Genomic DNA, 20,722 nt, shown 5'->3' with positions numbered 1-20,722 from the left:
TGGAGAAACCAGAGGCCTTTGTAGCATGTGCGGCGCTTTGAAGTCTGCCACTTCATTCATTCCCATTAGCGTATTTGCATTAAAGAGGTTTTGCAATCTTTCAGATAATGACTCATAATTACAGGGCAGGATGTCTTGCCATGATATCCATCCCTGTGTTCTTTTTCGTTCGAGCTGCGCTCGTGCATCGGGGCGGGCAGCCGATGCAGACGATAACAATGGAAATTAGAGGAATGACTCAGAGAGGCAGCAAGCTGCCGCTAATGCCTGAGCAGGCCAGGCCGTGATTTCCCAGCCCTCTCCAACCTCCCCATGTGCCGCCGAGCACCAGGTGGCCTGTGGTTTAGCCGGGGGGGTTCCCCAGAGTTCCACAGACACATATCGGGAGCCGTGAAGGGCAGTCCCACCTGGCAGAAAGGCGCCGAGGCCGAGGAGATCCATGAGAACTGGCGGAGGGGGGTGTTCTTTGGATGGCAAATCGGAAACATGCTCCAAATGGCCTCTCTCCAGCCCAATCACACAGTCTGTGGAAAGGGCTCAGGATAATTTCAGTTCTGTTCTTGTCCTACATTTAGTGGTCAAAACTCAATATCTGCTTGTAATTTTGATCCGAGGTTGTGTACTGGATGAACAGGTCAATCACATGTAGGAAGCATACAGTATATGAGGAGTTTTGCCGGCTTTGAGGTCCTCCAGCACCTCCATTGGCGTTGCTGCAGCTCACCATCCAGCGGGCAGCCTGCTCTGGATTCACCGAGGCCTCGTGGCCTTCAGAATTCACTCACAGAAAGACCGTGAGTCGACCTCTGTGCATTAATTCCATTTGCTAGCAATCAGTGGCACCCGTCCTCTTCAAATGGAAGAGGAGACGTTTCTTTTGAGATAGTGAGGTGATAGCAAACCTCAGTGCTGAGAGAAGAGGGTAATAACAGTGTGGCTGCTGTTGTGAGGTGTTATAAAACCTGCATTGGACCATTGGGAGACAGAGAAGGGCCAACTTGGCCTGTGTGCTGGTCATAGATGGTGACCAGGAGAGGCAGGAGAGAGCAGGTGTCTCTGGGGACATTAGTGTACATGGACTGTACGGACAAAAGCACTGGGACACTTGGTCATTACACCTACAGGAACATCCCATTCTAAATCCATAGGCACCAATATGGAGTTGGTCCCCCTTTGCTGCTATAACAGCTGCCGCTCTTCCCGGAAGGCTTTCCTCAAGATTGTGGGAATTTTTGCCCACTCATCCAGAAGAGCATTTGTGAGGTCAGGCGCTGATGTTGAACATGAAGTCCTGGTTCACAATCTCCGTTCTAGTTCATCCCAAAGGTGTTCATTGGGATTGAGGTCAGGGCTCTATGCGAGTCAGTCAAGTTCTTCCACAGCAAACTCACCCAACCATGTCTTTATGGACCTTGCTTTGTGCATTGGGGCACAGTCATGCTGGAACAGAAAAGGGCCTTCCCCAAACTGTTCCCACGAAGTTGGAAGCATGGAATTGTCCAAAATGTCTTGGTATGCCGAAGCACTAAGAGTTCCCTTCACTGGAACTAAGGGGCCTTACCTAACCACTGAAAAACAAGCCCACACCATTATCCCTCCTCCACCAGACATTACAGTTGGCACAATACAGTCATACAGGTAACGTTCTCCTGGCGTCCGCCAAACCTCGACCCAGACAGAGAAGGCTTGCATGCAGCTGCTCAGCCATGGAAGCCCATTCCATGAAGCTCCCAGCACACAGTTTTTGTGCTGGGGTTAATGGGCCTCATTCATCAACCATTCTTACGAACAAATTTGTTCTTAAACCCCACGTACGCACTTTTTTACGAAGATTCTGACATTCACCAATGTTTTCTTATCTGAATTTGTTCTTCGCTAAGAACAGAATCTACACACACTCAAGACCATTCGTACGCACATTTGAGTAATGATAGTTTGTTCAAAATAATCGGTTATAGCAGTTTTTTTCATTCCACAGTTCATAAAATGAAAGTATTTGAATAATTTATAAAAGTAAAATATAAAAAATAATTTTTAAGTGTAAAAATCGGATCGGCTATCATGCGGATTATAAATAGGCCTGTTTCTGCGCATTGGCCTTGCTATCAAAATGGCATTTCTGTTACTTCTTGAAGAGCTTGCCAATCGTGCTCTGAGAAGGGAACGCATGTTTGAAGATCACTTAGATTTATTTGGCACACAGCGCTCACAGAGAAGGTGATATCTCTCCATGTATCAGCTTTCTCTGGGGCTTTATATCCACTGGTTACGCTACTAAATAACATGTGTCTATTTGCATTTACCTTCTGCTCAGTAAAATCCAGTTATAACGGACTTAAAGGGACCTGGCAAAACAGTCCATTATATCCAAAGTCCGTTATATCCAGAGTTGCTGTATGGCCAGAACACAACTACAGGACACCATTTACTCATGCCACACCCCAGCAGACACACTTGTGGTATAGATTATTATATTGTACATGTAGTAATCCAACTTTACCTGAGCAGATGTGTGACTATTAATAATCCCGACTACGTATCTGCGCTGGATATCACCGGCACGCCAGGTGCCTCGTAGGAGGAGCTGCATGTCCATTATAACTGAACAAAACTACAGCTAAAAGTGGCTCTGGGGACTAAATTATTTGTCCATTACAAGTGAAATTCCGTTATATGGGAGTCCGCTATATCCGATACGTTTTCTGCATGTTCTTGAAGGCGCACGGCCGGGACCAGCGGATCTCGTCCATTATAGACGATATTCTGTTATAAGCCAAGTCCACTATAATGGGATTTTACTGTATTAATACTTCTACTTCAGCATTACTTAAGTTTTTTTTCCTCTTAGTGCCAAGCGGCTCACAACCTGCGCGCCTCTTCGCCATTCCTTGCACAAGGTCCTACAGTCTCATGCCCTTTTATGGGAAATTGCAGGGCGTTTCCCTATGCTAATTAGGACAAACTGGCACGCGCTTTCAGTTACGAAGACGTGGGATTCACCATTCTTAAGAACAAAGGTGCGAACAATTCTGCTACTTAAAAACACGTCATGAATCCGACTTGGGTTTTTCTTAACAAATTTCGTAGGAACAAATTTAAGAGAATTCTTAAGAAAATATTGGTGAATGAGGCCCAATGTCAGAGGAAGTTTGGACCTCTGTAGTTATCGAGTCAATAGAGCTTTTTTTTACGCACTGTGCCCCTCAGCAGACTACTATCCGTGGTCTGCCACTTCGTGGCTGAGTTTCCGTTGTTCCTGAACGATTCCACTTTGGAATAAAACCACTTACAGTTGAAAGTGGAATATCCAGCAGGGAAGAAATTTTGGAAACTGACTTATAGCAAGGGAGGCATCCTACAACAGTAGCACGCTTGAATTTACTGAGCTCTACAGAACGACCCATTTTTTTCAAAAAGCTGCTTGATTTTACACACCTGTGGCAATGGCTCTGAATGACACACCTGAATTCATGGGTTCAGAGGTGTGTCCCAATACTTTTATCCATATAGTGTTTGAAATAAGGACTTGTGGGGAAATGTAGTGGACATACTACTATAATATGTCTGCCCTACATTTGAGTGTGTCCTGAGTGTTTATAGATACTAAGACTTATTTGGGTGGAACTGATTCATTTGTATAGTGGAAGGATTATCCAATACAACTCTAACTATGATGACCCAACCTAAGTTGATCACAGTGAACAGTATTCTACTGCTTGTATTTCTATATTTCCTTTGAAATTGAGGGCTTGTTCTGTTTATTGATGTTCTTTCTGTTGCTCTGTGGGCATATAGGAGGCGTCTGGCCCAGTCAGTTAGAGGCTGTGTCTGTGATCAGAAGGTCCCTGGTTTAAATCACTGGATCCGCAAAGTAGTTTCACTTCAGCAAGACCCTTAAGCCCCAGTTGCTTCATGACCCTTCGGCCCTCCTTTCTCAAAAGTCCTTCTGCTAAATGAATAAAGAAGAAATCTCTGTGTCACATTATATCTTGTGTATTTCTTATCGTTTTGCTCTACTAACACTTTGCGAATACTATGGAAAATTGCTGTGTATAGAGTACACTGTAGCAAGGTTTTAAACTGAAAATGGATTAAAGATTAGCTGTGTCCGGCTAATAAAAATGATCCCATGCCACTGGAATGCTTAGTTGTGAAATACACGTTACATAAACAGGTTGAAAATAGTTTTGAATACCTAACTAAATTTCATGGTAAAACAACATGTAAACTTATAGCTAAAGCATCATTATGAAACCATAAAACAGGCTGATCAGAAAAAACAAGCAAGCACAGTAATTTCATGGTTTAGTCACAAACATTACCAGTGTCCTGCTCCCCTTCTAATCTCCTACACACAGGCTGGAGCTCTGAGTTCCTCTGCTGTGGTGTGATGCTCACAGATGTTGCATTTACTGCCTCTTGAGCTGCAATAGCTGCCTTATTCTTCCGCTCATTTGCACTGACCTAGAAACCTGTTGCTGCAAGTGTACTTTTTAGGAGAAATTTTGATTTAATGGTGGCTAGTGAAATATGATTTTTGGTGGACAATGTAATATTTATATCTTTGTCCCATTTTAGGGCAAGTGGGTACAGAAAATGGATGGATTGATGGATGGATGAGCTTTGCATACTTTTTGTGGCTATATGAAGTCTTCTAGGCTTGTTTGGCTAAATCCCAAAACCAATGGTCACCCCCTGTCTATTTAAGTTTGTGGTCCTTATTTTGAACCTCACCATGCCTCCTAAAAGTCATCATTTATGCAGTTTATATATGTACAGAGTTTTATCCATCTGGGAGTCAGCTAACAGGCAGCTCCAGAAGTCAAGCAGGACCTTGTCCACCCCGTTACTCGAAGTTTTACGTTAACAGCAGCCCCGTATGTCTTCCACATTGTTGGGTTTCTTAAGTGCTCTGTTGTCTGAGGAGGTCAAGGAGAGATCTGTGCTCCACCCACAGTCCACATTTCCTGGCCACTCTTCCAGGAAACTGAGGAAAACTAAGTGATGAAGTTCAGCGAGAGGAGACTGAAGCAGGAAGTCTACGGCTTCTCGCTTGACATTGTTATAAGCTTAGAGCATCTGGATTTTGGTCTTCCAGCAGAAAGAAGAGCCACTTCATTCTATTAACTTTAGAAAACGTACATCTAACATTCCGCTAATGCTTATCATACTAAAGTAAATATATTCATTTAACTCATACATCTGAGTGCTGGAAGAACTGGAAGTTGATTTTGACCATTAAAACCATTAAAATCTCTTGATAAAATGGATGGACAGGTGGGTTATTATTTGTAATGTCTGATTGGCAACACTAACATCTGCTCCATGTCGCCCCCTGTAGTTCTACCTTCAGTCACGCTTCACGTGGCGCGGCGCCCGTCTCCTGAGGCCACTCCTGCAGTTCACCCTCCTCATGATGGCTTTCTACACCGGACTGTCCCGCGTCTCAGACCACAAGCACCACCCCACCGACGTGCTGGCGGGCTTCGTGCAGGGCGCACTCGTGGCCTACTGCGTGGTGAGTGCCTCCTCGCGGTCGTCGCAATCGGCCTCGCATGTCCTCCCTTCCGGGCCCCTGTACCCATCTCCTTCACATTCCCCGTCACCTCTGGATGTGCCTGTTTGTTTGACCATTAGCATAGTATAGAAATCTGCTTCACAAAGTATCTCGTAAAAAAAATGAAGATACAGACACTCCTCTACTAACGAACTTTCAACTTACGAAGAAAGAGGACTTTAAGTCCAAATTGTGTCCCTTGGGCTCCTGTTTCCTGTCCACAACATCAGTTTTGTTTTCTACGCGCCAATTCCGCCTAGTACAACTTCTGGCCGCTACTCCCACCACGCAGCAGTGTAGCGTACGTACTCCCAGCATCCTACTTCTTTGTACTTGCATATACCCTTAAAACGATGTTAAATAACGACTTACGAACATTTCAAGTTACGAAGGGCCGTTCGGAACGTAACTCGTTCGTAAGTAGAGGAGCATCTGTATTACATTTCATTACAGCAGGCTAATGTTTCTAGTGAAAAACAGTGTGTCATTCTTATGCTCTTACCACATTGGTATCATTTCTCTCCATAAACCTGGCAGCCAGCTGTGAGATGAGGAGAATGTTGCTGGTGATGTTTGCCGCTGAGCACACGCTTGGCAGAGCCGCCACCTTCGCTGCATCCTTCAATCTCACGACTCTTTCTTATTATCAGGTCCTTGTTAAGAAACATCAGACTTTACAGGGCTTCCCTGCTCCCACAAACACAGTCGCAGAGATTTTCATGAATTGAAATGGCTTTCATTGAGACCAGCCAACCGCTAGGTCTCAGGCTAACTACTGTCACTGTGCTCCAGGTTAAACTTGGCAGTCATTCACAATCCGTCACCCTAGATACTCTCAAGACCAGACATGCTATTAATCGCAGAAATTGACACCGACAGGCTCATTACTGCAGCAATGGAGTATTACTTCTTAAAGCCTGATGTGCTGTTTCTCACGTATTGGCTCATTCTCCATAACTAAATGTCTGGGTCTTCCGCTGCTTGGCTAATGTGAGTCTTCCTTTTCATTCTGGCTGGGTGACACGGTGGCGCGGTGGTTAGCACTGGTGCCTGATGCCTTTCGGCCTGAGGTTTGAGTCTCTGCCCTGGCTCTGTATGCGTGTGTGGAGTTTGCATGTTCTCCCCGTGTTTTTGTGGGGTTTCTTCCAGGTGCTCTGGTTCCCCCCCACAGTCCAAAAGTTTGCCAGTTTGCCTGTAGGTGTGTGTGAGTCATGTATATATTACATTGTGGGGCCCAAATGTCCCCATAATGTGATTTTGTCCTTCTGTGGATCACCTTTTCAGACCACACAAGGGGAAACTCAGATTTATAAAAATCTATGACTGCAATCAAAAAACTAAAAATGCCAAAAGTCTTGTATTTTGTTTGGTTACTTATGGTTAAGTTTAGGGCTGGGTAGGGGTTAAGGTTGTGTTGTTGTGATTTTTTCCCCATAGAAATGAATGGAGTCCCCACAAAGATATAATTACAAACCTGTGTGTGTCTGTGTGTGTGTCCGTGTGTGTGTGCAGACACGCACATGCTTGCCCCCTGTGATGGGTCGCCACCCTATCCTGTATTATTCATTGTCTTGTGCTGGTAGCTTCTGGGTTAGGCTCCAGACCCCCCCCCCCCACAACCTTGAATAATGGATAGAGTAAATGGATGGCTGGATGTTCTCCTGGCTTGGTTACAAATACAGAACCTTAAACTTGAGGTCGGAGTGAACTCTGCCCTGTTTGTCATTTGGTATAAACTTTCCGGACCTTTTTCCCCATCTACATTTGGGATCTGTGCCACAGCTATGGCAGCCTGAATGCTGTGACACTCCGTAAGGATTTTCGTTTTCTGTTCTCCTCCAGAAAAATTGAAAATAGCATGTCTTTTTATTGAAAAACAGTTTTGATTTCAGGAAGAGCCGAATGTCTGTTTTCCATATTTTCGGCTCTTATTCGCGTTTGTGTTCCCGCGGAAGGAGCCAGCTGGGCTCCTCTCCCTCGATGAATAGTGGCCCTCGGCACTCCTTGCCAGATGGACACTTGCCACTGTAGTTTCATTGTGTCAGTGACCCTGAGAGCACTGGGACGTGGCGATTTAAACGGCAGGGCCATGACGTGACGGGACACTCGCTCGCACATGCCGGTGGCCACATTGATTTACATGAGCGGTCGTGCCATATATTTTAACTGGTCTGAATCACTAAGCGAACTCTTAGACGTTTTCTAGTCGCAGACAGGCAGGAATAGTTAAGAGTGGTTCGACAGGAAGTTCAGTACCTCGCATCCCGTGGGGCTTCCTGTCCACGGTGTCGTGACCTTAACGTACGCCAGCGGGAAGGGGGGGCAGACTGCGTGTTCCTGAAATGCCAACCCCAAGGTCAGGCATGAGGAAGCAGCTGTGAAACCACGCTAAGGCCGTCTCCCCCGCTCCGCGCTGTACTTATCAAGGCCTTTCTCTCTGCACATATTTCCTGACATTATCCATCCTATCATTCTTCGAGTCTCTCTTGAATGTAGTTTTTACCCACTCAAGCCCGCCTCTTCTCCATACTTAATATTCTCCACCGTAGGAGAAGCGTAATCATGGATAGAGACTTGTGATTAATCTCCCCTCATGTTATCCGTTGAGTGTGAATTCACTCTTCCAGTCACTTGCTTGTGCCACTGTCACACACGTCTGCCAGAAGACCTCAAAATCAGAGGCAGAAGCAGAGAAGCCTCGGGCTGCCTCAGTCCTGGTCTCATCTCTGTGGCCGCCGCTCTGCTAACATCCGCTGGAGCTCATTGCTGGCCCTCCCCTTCCCCCAACCACTACCCCTACCCCTCCACTGGCTGCGGGGTCTCCAGCTGGACCGGAGCAGGGCAAACAGGCTCATAGCTGGTTCCTGTTGCTGATTGTGCATTCGAAGCACAATGGGCCCTAGAGTGAGGCGAAGGTCGCTTGCATTCTACAGGTTACGACACAGGAAGTCTCCCAGCTCTGATAAGGCTTCACACTGGGGTCAGGACATTCCTCATCAGGTCAGCCTCTCGTGGCAGAGCTCAGTCTAGGGCCTCTTTAAGATATTCTGGTCCTGCAGTCCTGTGTGACCACTTGTACACAAAAGGTCCGTTCATGTCAGAGTAGAATTAACTGTCCTCCGTTATAGAATAGTGCTGCTTGTCATACTGCAGAAGATAATGGCACAAATGACACTTCCTGAGGGAGGGATACACGGCCACTTTGCCGCTCATCACTGAGCCTGCTCCCTCACTTCGTGTTTGGCAGGCAGCTGATGTCACACGCCCATCTCCTGCTACACCCTTTCTCCAGTGTTCAGCTCCTCCCAAAGGGCATCTCACTCGGTGTTACAGCCACAGCGAAGCAAAGAATGCCTCTGTCTGGGATTCCGGACTCTTTACACAAAACAGGAAGTGAATTCCTTTTTTTAGCCGCTGGCTTTTCTGACTGGCACCAGTTGGCTTGCCAGATCTGATGGGACAGTGACAGAGGAAACATGACAGAATTGTGCCTGCTAGCAAAAACAGTTCCTGCAGTTGTGTCCCTGCGTCCAGAGCATCATCAAGGCGGGCAACTCAAGCACGCCATTATTCATTATTCCTGGCTCAATGGCGCTTTCATGGTGCAGAACTGTGATTATCAAGAAGCTTCATAGCAATTGATCTGTGTAGCGGTGAGGTCCACATACAAGATCTTGTGATTTTGTGTTTGACGAAACACAGGATACCCTTCAACATGTGCAATGAGGTGAGGCTCAACATTTCACCCTAAACGCCATAGTGGTTAACGGATGTTTCTAATACTCAACAGAATACTTATCAACAGTATCCTGCTAAACCAGGAAATTCACCCCATCTCCAGCGACACACGCGATCCGTAAACCATCTTATTTTTATAAAATCATAAAGGGATCAGATGTGGTATTGAAAAACACAGATTGTCTGAGTAAGCAGGTCTTACAATAAATGACTTACATCAGTGGCTCTTGACTGAAAGCTGTCACACGTGGTTTCATTCGGTCATTCTAAATCTGTGACCCTGAGACACCAGCCTCCACAGTTTCCTTGCAAAATTCTACCCCCTTGAGTGCTGCCACTCTTTAAATTAATCATTAGTAAGCAAGAAAGTGAATTTCTTGCTTAAACACGACCTATGACAAAATCTTGGTGGAAAATGAACGATGTGCAATTATAGTTGACAGTGTGATTCACACGATGTGTAATATAGTACTAGGACAAACATTTTCTTTCCACAGCTGAATGGAGCTTCCAGCCTTGGTGTCGAACACCTCTGGTGCAGGAAGTTGCCAGTATAATCACTGTATCTGAAGAGCGGAGAACGTTCCGGAACTGAACCGTGTGGCCTGATTCACCCTTTAATCCTGTTCTTTCCCATCTCCCAGGTTTTCTATGTGTCTGACCTCTTCAAGCCCAAGGCTAAGACTGTCTCGCCACCATCTCCAGTGAAGAAGGAGCTTCTTCCTCCAGCAGACATAACTGACAGGAACAACCACCATAACATTGTGTGAGGGGGGGTTCACACCCCAGGACAATGGGAACCACGTGGAAAATACACCTGACTGACAGCCGGCCCCCACTGCTGCTCATTCTCCTCGTCTGACACTAGAATGTAGGCAAGGGAACTAATTCCCACTACTAAGACTATTCATCATGACGTTCATTAGAGCCACGTTAGAGGAGAGCCAGAATCCTAAATGTGAGTGACTTTGAAGAGCAGCTACTGGCTCATTGGCTCAGAATGGCTCTCCTTCTGTGGGAAATAACTGGATGAAAAGGCAAAGAGGAATCACCAGAATGAACGAAAGAGAAGCGAAAACGTGAAATGGGGGTGAGGATTCACTGCGCTCCAGTTCTTCCCCGGGACAGAAGTGGTCATGCATTCCCTCTGTTTCCAAACCTGTATGCATATAGGACAACAAATTCCTTAGTAATAGGAATGATATTTTTCTGCACAAAATTTAACAATATTAAATAACTCACAGCACTATATCCAAGCTAACTGTCACCATTTCACTGTCCTGAATGGGATGATTTAAAAAGCCTTAATCAGACGCCAAGGGGGTGTTTGTCCTTTTCCAAGGAAAACGAGGATTCCCGGCATAAATGAGCCACTTGTTTGCCCCATTAGGATGCCTGCAAACAGAACTGCAGTGTAAGTTTAGTTATGGCACGGACGTTCGGCGAGGGGACTTTGGTGGATGGAGAGACATGGGGTCCTGTTGCTGTTTACCCCCAGGCTGAGTGCCACGGTGGGGTCAGTGTTGTGGGCTGGGGCTGTTTGTCTGGGTGGGGGGGGGTGGGGGTCTTGGGATTGACTCCGGGGGCTGGTAGGCACATTTGGGCTGGGGGCTCTTTCCGCTGGTTGGGATGGGCCCCGTTGACTCAAACGGCACAACATGTTGGGAACTGACACAAAGAAAAGCGCCCCCCCCGTCCCCCGCCACCCCCAGTCTGTGGATCAGTCTCAGACAAGTTGGGGCCTGAACGTCAGTCTGCTACACGAATACAGCCGTCCGTCTGGGGGGGGGCAGAGGCGTCGTCTGTTATTATGTTTCAAAAAAAAAAAAAAAAACTGTGGATTTTTTTGTGTGTTATAACTGCATCTAACACCATTAATACTGTGCCTTCTGCCTTATTAACCATAATAATGTACAGTTTGTCTTGGTATTTCACTTTTTATGCAAGAACCCTGAAAAGAAAACTCGTACATTGCGCGTCTTACATATTATTTAGTCCGTCCTGTCATTTCAAACACAGTAAGCTGTTTTTTTTGATAACTGTATAAATAATGTATATATCACTAAAAATGAACTATGTAAAATATTATGCCTGACTTTTTTAGATATATCCACTATGAATTAAAATGTTTGTGTCATGACCTGTGTTACCTACAAAATGCTGCTTAAACAAATGCATCGATTGACTATATTTTGTATTTAGTAAACTAAAATATTCTGGATTTGTAAGGAGCGTAAATCTCATTACAACTACAGATGAAAAGATATATTTTAGTATTTTTGTATTGTCTGGTTTTGTACAAAAGAAATTATTAGCATTTTCCCCCTGCTAAATGTACTTAGTTATAATACATATGCCTTTAAATAAAAACCTCATCACAAACAAACTCATGTGTGGCTGTTTACCCTGTTTCTCTGTCTTATTTTCCATTAGCCAAGCAGTCAAATTAACGAGTGCTGGGGCATCATCAGCTTGAAAATCAGGTTTGACACAAACCAAACTGCCTTGAGACTTTTCTGGGTGTTGGAATTGAAAACAAGGAGCTTATTATTACACCTTTATACTTTGCGTGAAATGGTGCCAGAAAACCTTGCGCCCAGAAATAACTATATGACAAATAGATTCGTAGGCGTTTGGGCCATTTGTGGCTCCTAGGATGAATTTTGTGTGCAGATTTTTCCATAACAAGGTCTTTGTTTTGAGCTTAACTCGTTTTGTGAAACGAAAATCAGTTTCTCAGAGGTAATTTTTCTGGTGCACCTACATACAAACTCCACACACATGGAATCCTGATGGAGACCCGATTCCAGGTCCCAGAGGTGACAGTGCTAACCACTGCACTACCATGCTGCCTGTACGAAGAACGATATACTGTATATAATCAATATTATAGTTTTCATAGAATTCAGACATCCTGGATCAGTCACTATATATATGTGTGTGTCTGTATATATATATATATATAGTGTATATATACACTCACCTAAAGGATTATTAGGAACACCTGTTCAATTTCTCATTAATGCAATTATCTAATCAACCAATCACATAGTAGTTGCTTCAGTGTATTTAGGGGTTTGGTCCTGGTCAAGACAATCTCCTGAACTCCAAACTGAATGTCAGAATGGGAAAGAAAGGTGATTTAAGCAATTTTGAGCGTGGCATGGTTGTTGGTGCCAGACGGGCCGGTCTGAGTATTTCACAGTCTGCTCAGTTACTGGGATTTTCACGCACAACCATTTCTAGGGTTTACAAAGAATGGTGTGCAAAGGGAAAAACATCCAGTATGCGGCAGTCCTGTGGGCAAAAATGCCTTGTTGATGCTAGAGGTCAGAGGAGAATGGGCCGACTGATTCAAGCTGATAGAAGAGCAACTTTGACTGAAATAACCACTCGTTACAACCGAGGTATGCAGCAAAGCATTTGTGAAGCCACAACACGCACAACCTTGTGGCGGATGGGCTACAACAGCAGAAGACCCCACCGGGTACCACTCATCTCCACTACAAATAGGAAAAAGAGGCTACAATTTGCACGAGCTCACCAAAATTGGACAGTTGAAGACTGGAAAAATGTTGCCTGGTCTGATGAGTCTCGATTTCTGTTGAGACATTCAAATGGTAGAGTCAGAATTTGGCGTAAACAGAATGAGAACATGGATCCAACATGCCTTGTTCCCACTGTGCAGGCTGCTGGTGGTGGTGTAATGGTGTGGGGGATGTTTTCTTGGCACACTTTAGGCCCCTTAGTGCCAATTGGGCATCGTTTAAATGCCACGGCCTACCTGAGCATTGTTTCTGACCATGTCCATCCCTTTATGACCACCATGTACCCATCCTCTGATGGCTACTTCCAGCAGGATAATGCACCATGTCACAAAGCTCGAATCATTTCAAATTGGTTTCTTGAACATGACAATGAGTTCACTGTACTAAAATGGCCCCAACAGTCACCAGATCTCAACCCAATAGTTCACCTTTGGGATGTGGTGGAACGGGAGCTTCGTGCCCTGGATGTGCATCCCACAAATCTCCATCAACTGCAAGATGCTATCCTATCAATATGGGCCAACATTTCTAAAGAATGCTTTCAGCACCTTGTTGAATCAATGCCACGTAGAATTAAGGCAGTTCTGAAGGTGAAAGGGGGTCAAACACCGTATTAGTATGGTGTTCCTAATAATCCTTTAGGTGAGTGTATATACATTCTGTTTATAGTGTGAGGTGTACTACAGCATGAGTATGTAGGCATTGCTAGATGCAGTGTGTGTGTGTGACTGCGTTTCACCTCATCACCAAGGCCCCCAAAGTCAATGGTTTAAAGTCCTCAAAGCCTGACAATGGCGTTTTCTTACTCACCCACAATCAAATGGAAGTACTTTGCGATATTCCGCTTTCGGGTGTCATGCACCATTTTCCTCGACCTGGGGAAGTGTACAGATCGCACCGTCAGCAGAACTATTGGGGCCCTCTGTGTGTGCGAATGCCTGAAAGTGACTTTATGTGCACTGCAGTTTCTCCCATAATGCACTGGCGAAACCGCTGCCACAAGCAGGGCACTGGGGGGGGGGGGAAGCCTTCCAGACATCAGACGTTTTCAGGCAGCTTGGAGCTCCATTATGCAGTTCCTTTAGGTAAATGTTATGCATCTCAATCACTCTCTGAGAAAATACCAAGCGCGCAATGCAGACATTCGGTTTACACTGAGAGCAGGAAGCGCAGAGCTGCCCCTTTGGGTGGCCGCAGCCGGCTCTGTGTGATCCGTAATAATCCCTCTGTGCAGCCACACACAGGCGTCTCTATGCACTGTCAACGCTCACTCTTCTACAAATGACCACTCTGTGTAAATGCTGTCTACATGCTTCCTCCTTCCATCCATCCATCCATCCATCAATCCATCCATCCATCAACCCACCACCACAAAACTGCTGAGGTCATTTGAGCAGCTTCTACTGCCAGTTCCTCAGGTGAGGTTAAAATCAAAGGGTCACTGCACTGGTAACAGCACCCAGGCTGTTGAACCGTCTTCCCACCCATAGCAGGACTGCCTCTTCAGTTTCTGATTTTAAAAATAAAAAAATTTAAAATTTAAATGTTTATAAAGTGCTTAATAAATACATTTTATTTACTTACTTTTAACTGCTTATTCCCACGACAATGGTTAGATGATGGATGGCTGGACAGCTGGAGAAGTATTTCAGTTAATAATAATAATTTGTATTAACTTGAAGTGCAAACTACAATTGTTTTAGAAAAATCTTTTCACCTCCTTGAAATGGGTATGATGAAAAATCCGGCCCTGCAAGCGGTTCTCTATCTGTCAGGGAAAAAACTGTGCATTTGTACTGCTAAGTACTGTGGCAATGCAGTCATTGGGACTCTGGGAGAACATGGAGAGTTATAAGGTCTGGGAAAGGGTGTGAGGCGCTCCTGATATCTTTGTCTGAGGAGGAAGGTCCATGTCTTTTGAGCCCTGGTGCTCCCAGATTTGCTACATGGCTGTGAGACATGGACGCTATTCAGCGACCTTAGACAAAGACTGGACTCCTTCGGTATTGTGTTTCTTCCGAGAATCTTTGGGTGCCGCGGATTTGACTTTTAGTCGAATAAGCGGTTGCTCTTGGAGTCCCGAATGAGGCACATTACCTGCATTGTGAGGTAGCATCAGTTATGGCACTAAGGCAATGTGAGGTGATTCCCTGAGGTTGATCCAGCTCACAGGATCCTCATTGCTGAGGACCTGAGCTGTTGGGCGGGGCTAAGGGGACGCCCACATAACACCTGGATGCGGCAGATAGACGGCCATTTCCGGAGGGTGGGACTGGACCGAGTGTCTGCTTGGGGGGTCGCCAACCGGGATCCTGAGGTGTTTCATCATGTGGTGGGTGTCACAACGCAACATACCAGTGCATGCTCCCCAACCTGACCTGACCTGAAATGGTTAACCTTTATACCACCATGAGTGTCAATACCTGCTTTACTTTGCTAAAATCTACCTGTAAAATGTACCTTTACAGTAAAATGCCACCCTAATAGCTGCAATGTTAATGTCACACCCTTTACTGATTGGTGCAATAAACTGCATACAGTGATATCTATTACACTGACATGCTGCAGAAATTAAATTGCAATATCTTGTGATTCATAAAATCAAACATTAATATATTCTTCTTATTGGAATGTATGTGTATGTGTATTAAAAATAAATATGTTACCATTAAGTTTATGGGATTCATTCGCTTCATTTTCACATCACATCACAACCGAAGATCCGAAAAAATCCATCCAAACATCCGTCAAATGCTGAAATACAAAAGTTGACCTATTTTCCAAATTCTTTTTCTGTTTTTCTAAAGGGGGATTTTATGTAGGGTCTTTGTTTAACAAAATGAATAGATTTGAAGTTTGTTAAGTGGCAGTCTAGGGAGAGGACACCTTAACAAAGAAAAGGAGATGGAGAAAAACCTCCAACACACGACAAACAAAATAATCAGTAAAACAAAAGGTTTATTACAAATAATACAAATAATGGCTCGTATAACCAAACCAATGACAAGACCCAATAACAAAAATAACAAGGCACAATGCCAGAGCCATGCCTGTCTCTCACACAAGCAAAAAGCGGTCATGACGACAGAATGTGACTGGGCGGAGCATCACTAATGGAAGAGCGCAGTGTCCTCTCTCACGGGAGCAGCACCCCTTTATACAGCTGCCAACCCAATCGCCGATGGCAGGAACAGGAACAATTAACCACCGCTGTCACTGGAATGTCCTGCAACACAACACAGTCACAGAGCAAAGCACCGCAAATACACAGAGACATAACAAATGTGCAAATTTTATGTAAAAGAGAGGCATTTCACACCAGCAAAACATTAAAAGAAAAAGCTAAAATGCAAGTTTATTCCAAAATAAGAACATTTAAACATCTCTTTGGAGTTTTTGTTAATATGAAACAGTACGACTATATGTTATATGTAGCTTCCACAGCAGTGGGGAATGAGTGTGAGTGAAGTTAGCCTTTGCTAACTTGCACCAGCTCTGCACTGTGCTGCTTCAGTTAAATTCCTTTACATGGAGGAAAAGATTATAGGACGGCATTCTTTCTGGAATGTTCTTTCTGAAAAGCAATCCTATGTAGAAGCGAATGGTCCACGGTGAGGTCTGGTGACGTGGCTGGTGTTAGGGGTGCGGTGCTAAATAAAGTTTTAAGTTGTGTGAATGAAGATGTGGACCACAGGTGATACGATGCACGTCACTGGTGTCGTGTTTGCCATCATTTTTATTTAAAATGTCAATCTTCCATACGGAATGTTCCTTGGCCTTGACATCTCCGAATATGTTCCTGATGTGGATGGAGCGCAAACACAGGAAAGTCCTTCTAGTATAAAATGCAAACTCTCTTCTGGCGCCCAAAGCAAACAGCTGCCTGTTGCAGATGCGATCTGGACCTTCCGGCACTGCTGGATTTCACACTCAGCTAATGAACAAATACATCCTGATCAGGAAAGATGTACGATGTTCCGGATGGTTCTTAGAGAATAGTCATAAAACACCAGAAGACTGCCTTATTGAGAGCTCGTCTGCCCCATTGTATGAGAATTAGTTTTGGTCTCAGCTTGTCAGTTTCATCTTGATGTTTCTGGTGGGGGGTGGGGCGTTGAAAGGTACAATTCAATCCTCTTGTGCTTTGCAATGTCAGTTGGCCTATTTGTAAAGAAAAGCATATTGTTCATATGGAAATTGAAAAGCCATTTTCTTCCTTTTTCAGCCTGACATTCTGTGTGGCGCAGTGAGATACTGGCCTGTCCAGAGTCGCCTTTTGTAGAGCTAAAAATCAGCATGAAGTTCAGAAGGACGATGCGTGAAAATCCTCCCCATGGTCCCCCACTGGCACGCGGGGGTGGGGGGGGGGGTGGTGGGAGTGGGGGAGGCCCCTCAGCTCTTTGGGGCTGCAAGCTCATGTGAAGAACCAGTACCCAGCACCATAATGACCATTAGACTCTCGTAGCCGTTTGCTGGGACATTTGCGTACATTTCAAAATTAAGGGGTTTATTTCTGTGCTGGGTTCAACATGACCGGTGATGGCTGCCCGAGGCTGTCAAGGGCTGTTTTTGGATCTTATGTTGTGTAACTTACTGTTAAAATAAAAAACAAATGGTTGGATTCAGCAAGTTTTTCACTGAACACTTATGTGACTAAGACACGATGGACAATCAATGTCAGGAGCCCAAGCTGGCCTGCTGCCCTCCCCAACCAGCCCAGCTTTCGGGTCACTGGGCTGTCCGGTGGGCTGTAAACAATGGTTCACCACTGGGCAGATCATCGCGTGCAAGTTCACCATTGGGCAGAGTGTCACATGCGAGTTCACCACTGGGCAGAGCGTCTCTTGCGAGTTCACCACTGGGCAGAGCGTCTCATGCGAGTTCACCATTGGGCAGAGCATGTCATATGAGTTCACCCCTGGGCAGAGCGTCTCCTGTGAGTTCACCACTGGGCAGAGCGTCTCATGTGAGTTCACCACTGGGCAGATTGTCTCACGCCAGTTCATCACTAGACAAAGCGTCTCATGCCAGTTCACCATTGGGCATTGCATCTCATGTTAGTTCACTGCTGGGCAGAGTGACCTCTGTGTTGCACGCAGCGATCTTGCTCCCACTCAGAGACCTGGCACCTTATGGCCAATTTCATGCCTGTTACCATCCCGCTAAAGCTGCAACAAATCACATTTTCCACTTGTGAACTTTCCCAGAGTTCAGAGACGGTCTCTCTTGCTGCAATAGGAGAGCAGGAAGTTACTCCAAAAGACAACGTTACCCTATTAATACAAATATTTGCTGAAATAAAGCACTTAACCTCATCTTTTGTTTTTCACTATCCTTTAAATATTTTTGCAGCAAAATTTCGCAACACTGCCATGCTGATTCTGAAGCTATGAGGCTCAGAGCCATTTCCTGCTGTAGCACAGCTAACAGCGAATGAAACAGCTGCATTTGTTTTCCTGCCAAGGCACTTGGAAGCTAAGACACTAAACTAGTTGTGTGAGATATTTGATTTAGGGAACTGTACAAAATTCAGCATTTCACTTTCTATTTTTCTTCATAAGATGACTTTTTTTGTAGAGCTTTCCTCAAGCATAAGTAAATTTTTACTTCAAAAATTGGTACCCATGAAGTGTATATACAAAAGGTTATGTTTATGAGAAACAACAAAGATATTGATTTATTTTTCAAGGCTTTGCTACCCATCTGTTGATAGTGCTGTTGAGTTTTGATGGGACTCTGTGCACCATGGACAGCATGCACAGGGGATTTTGAACACATCGTGGACGGGACTCTGCATCACATCATGGACGGGATCTGCATCACATCATGGACGGGACTCTGCATCGTATCATGGACGGGACTCTGCATCACATCATGGACGGGACTCTGCATCATATCATGGATGGGACTCTGCATCACATCGTGGACGGAACTCTGCATCATATCATGGACGGGACTCTGCATTGTATCATGGACAGGACTCTACATCTCATCATGGACGGGACTCTGCATCACATCATGGACGGAACTCTGCATCATATCATGGACGGGACTCTGCATTGTATCATGAACAGGACTCTGCATCACATCATGGACGGGACTCTGCATCATATCATGGACGGAACTCTGCATCACATCATGGACGGGACTCTGCATCACATCATGGATGGGACTCTGCATCACATCATGGACGGGACTCTGCATCATAAACATGCAGTCATAGTCACTATCAAAGGCTTTTTTAATGATAACTGCCTGAACCTAGAGGCCAGGGGTCAGCAGGTAGCAGACGCAGATGAGGGACAGATTATTGTCTATGGGAAACTGAGAGTTGTCTGTCCTCCGAGGACCCTCATGCACTGCCACGTTCTGCATATGTTCTGGTGTTCAGCCACAGTGAAAGTAAACTCAGCATGTCCAGTCAGCCCTATCAGATCTCAGAGCCAGATGATCATTCTGGTTCGACTGAAGACACGCCGTACAGGTCATCACTGATACCAAGGCGGGACTCTTTGCCACAAGACGACAGGCTCTGTGGCATCCTCCAGCCCCCCTGGCCTGCAACATGGCTAACTAATCAGTCTAACAACCAGCCAGTTCCCCATAATAGATCTAAGTGCCAACTGGAGGAGTGACATGTCCATCATGGCAGACAGCCAATAACAGACCAGGTATCTTGTCAGTCTAACAACCAGCTAATGCCCCATAACAGATCTCAGTGCCAATTGGAGGAGCATCATGTCCATCATGGCATACAACCAGTGACTGGCCAGGTGCCAGGTGCCCAATGAATTCATGGGCAGAACAGCCGAACCTGGACCCCTGGTGGAACAAGGCCAGTTTGTTCCACTGCCTGGGGCATCTGCAAATGAAACAGGCTGAGTTTGAACACGAGCTGCAGGACCCAACTAAATTCATGCCAATTATTTTTATGAAAGACTTATAGAATAGCGATCCAAATAATCCTATTCTTTTAACATGTATATTTATCATTTCCTATGTATATACAGCTGTGTTAAAAGGAATCGAAGAAAAATGAGTGGAGAAACTATTAATACTTTTTTAAAAAATGTCCATGTACCTAATTATGTGGAATTTATGGAGCTTATTTTTTTGATGAATCAGGTTAAGTGGTGAATAAGACCTAAAGTCATGTGAAATAAATACATGATTAATACTACTTCCTATTCAGGCATGATTGTGCTCTGAAAAAGTCTGCTTTAAGAATGGACTTGGTTGGGTGTGGACCAGCGCTGTGCTTCACTACTTGGATTATAAACAGAAGGTGTATGTGTGAATTATTACAGCGCCATATCCAACAGATAAATGGGCCCAGTGTGCAGTGTCCTTCCATGCACCTGGGTACCTGGGACAGCTTTTCAGGTGCCCTCAGCTGAGGCTCAGCCGGGCCGTAGCATGCGGCTCCAGCAAGAGCTAAAGCTCCAGTGTGAGCTAATACTGCAGTGTGTACTAATGCTCCAGAGTACAAAAACCCCAGGGAGTGCTAATGCCCCAGTGAGCATTAATGCCACAGTGTATGCTAATGCCCCAGCAAGAGCTAAAACTCCAGCGTGTGCTAATGCTGCAGTGTGCACTAATGCTCCAGGGACTGCGAAAGCTCCAGGGAGTGCTAAGGCTTCAGTGAGCGCTAATTCCTTAGCGTGCGCCAATGCTCCAGCGAGCACTAATGATCCAGGGAGTGCTAATGCTCAGTGAGCGTTAGAGCTTCAGCATACGCTAATGCTTCAGTGAGCCCTAGCGAGTGATGCCCTAGCGAGCGTGAATGCCACAGCGTGTGCTAATGCTGCAGTGAGCGCTAATGCCCTAGCGAGCGTGAATGCCACAGCGTGTGCTAATGCTGCAGTGAGCGCTAATGCCC

At 45.3% G+C, this 20,722-nt stretch overlaps 1 protein-coding gene across 2 annotated transcripts in view; it reads left to right on the top strand.

Annotated features, from left to right (window-relative positions):
- Positions 1-11,681, top strand: part of LOC111834893 (phospholipid phosphatase 3-like) — a 30,153-nt gene extending 18,472 nt beyond the window's left edge. For both annotated transcript variants that reach the window (XM_023794708.2, XM_023794707.2), the window contains exons 5-6: positions 5,342-5,518; positions 9,940-11,681. In XM_023794708.2, coding sequence (XP_023650476.2) covers positions 5,342-5,518; positions 9,940-10,065 — 303 coding nt within the window. In that variant the 3' untranslated portion in view covers positions 10,066-11,681. The remainder of the gene's footprint in view (positions 1-5,341; positions 5,519-9,939) is intronic.
- Positions 11,682-20,722: the final 9,041 nt, after the last annotated feature.

Source organism: Paramormyrops kingsleyae, chromosome 15 (assembly GCF_048594095.1).
Source record: "Paramormyrops kingsleyae isolate MSU_618 chromosome 15, PKINGS_0.4, whole genome shotgun sequence".
Lineage (NCBI taxonomy): Eukaryota > Metazoa > Chordata > Actinopteri > Osteoglossiformes > Mormyridae > Paramormyrops > Paramormyrops kingsleyae.
Note: the sequence above shows the minus strand (reverse complement) of the source record. Positions and strands in the feature narration are given on the sequence as shown.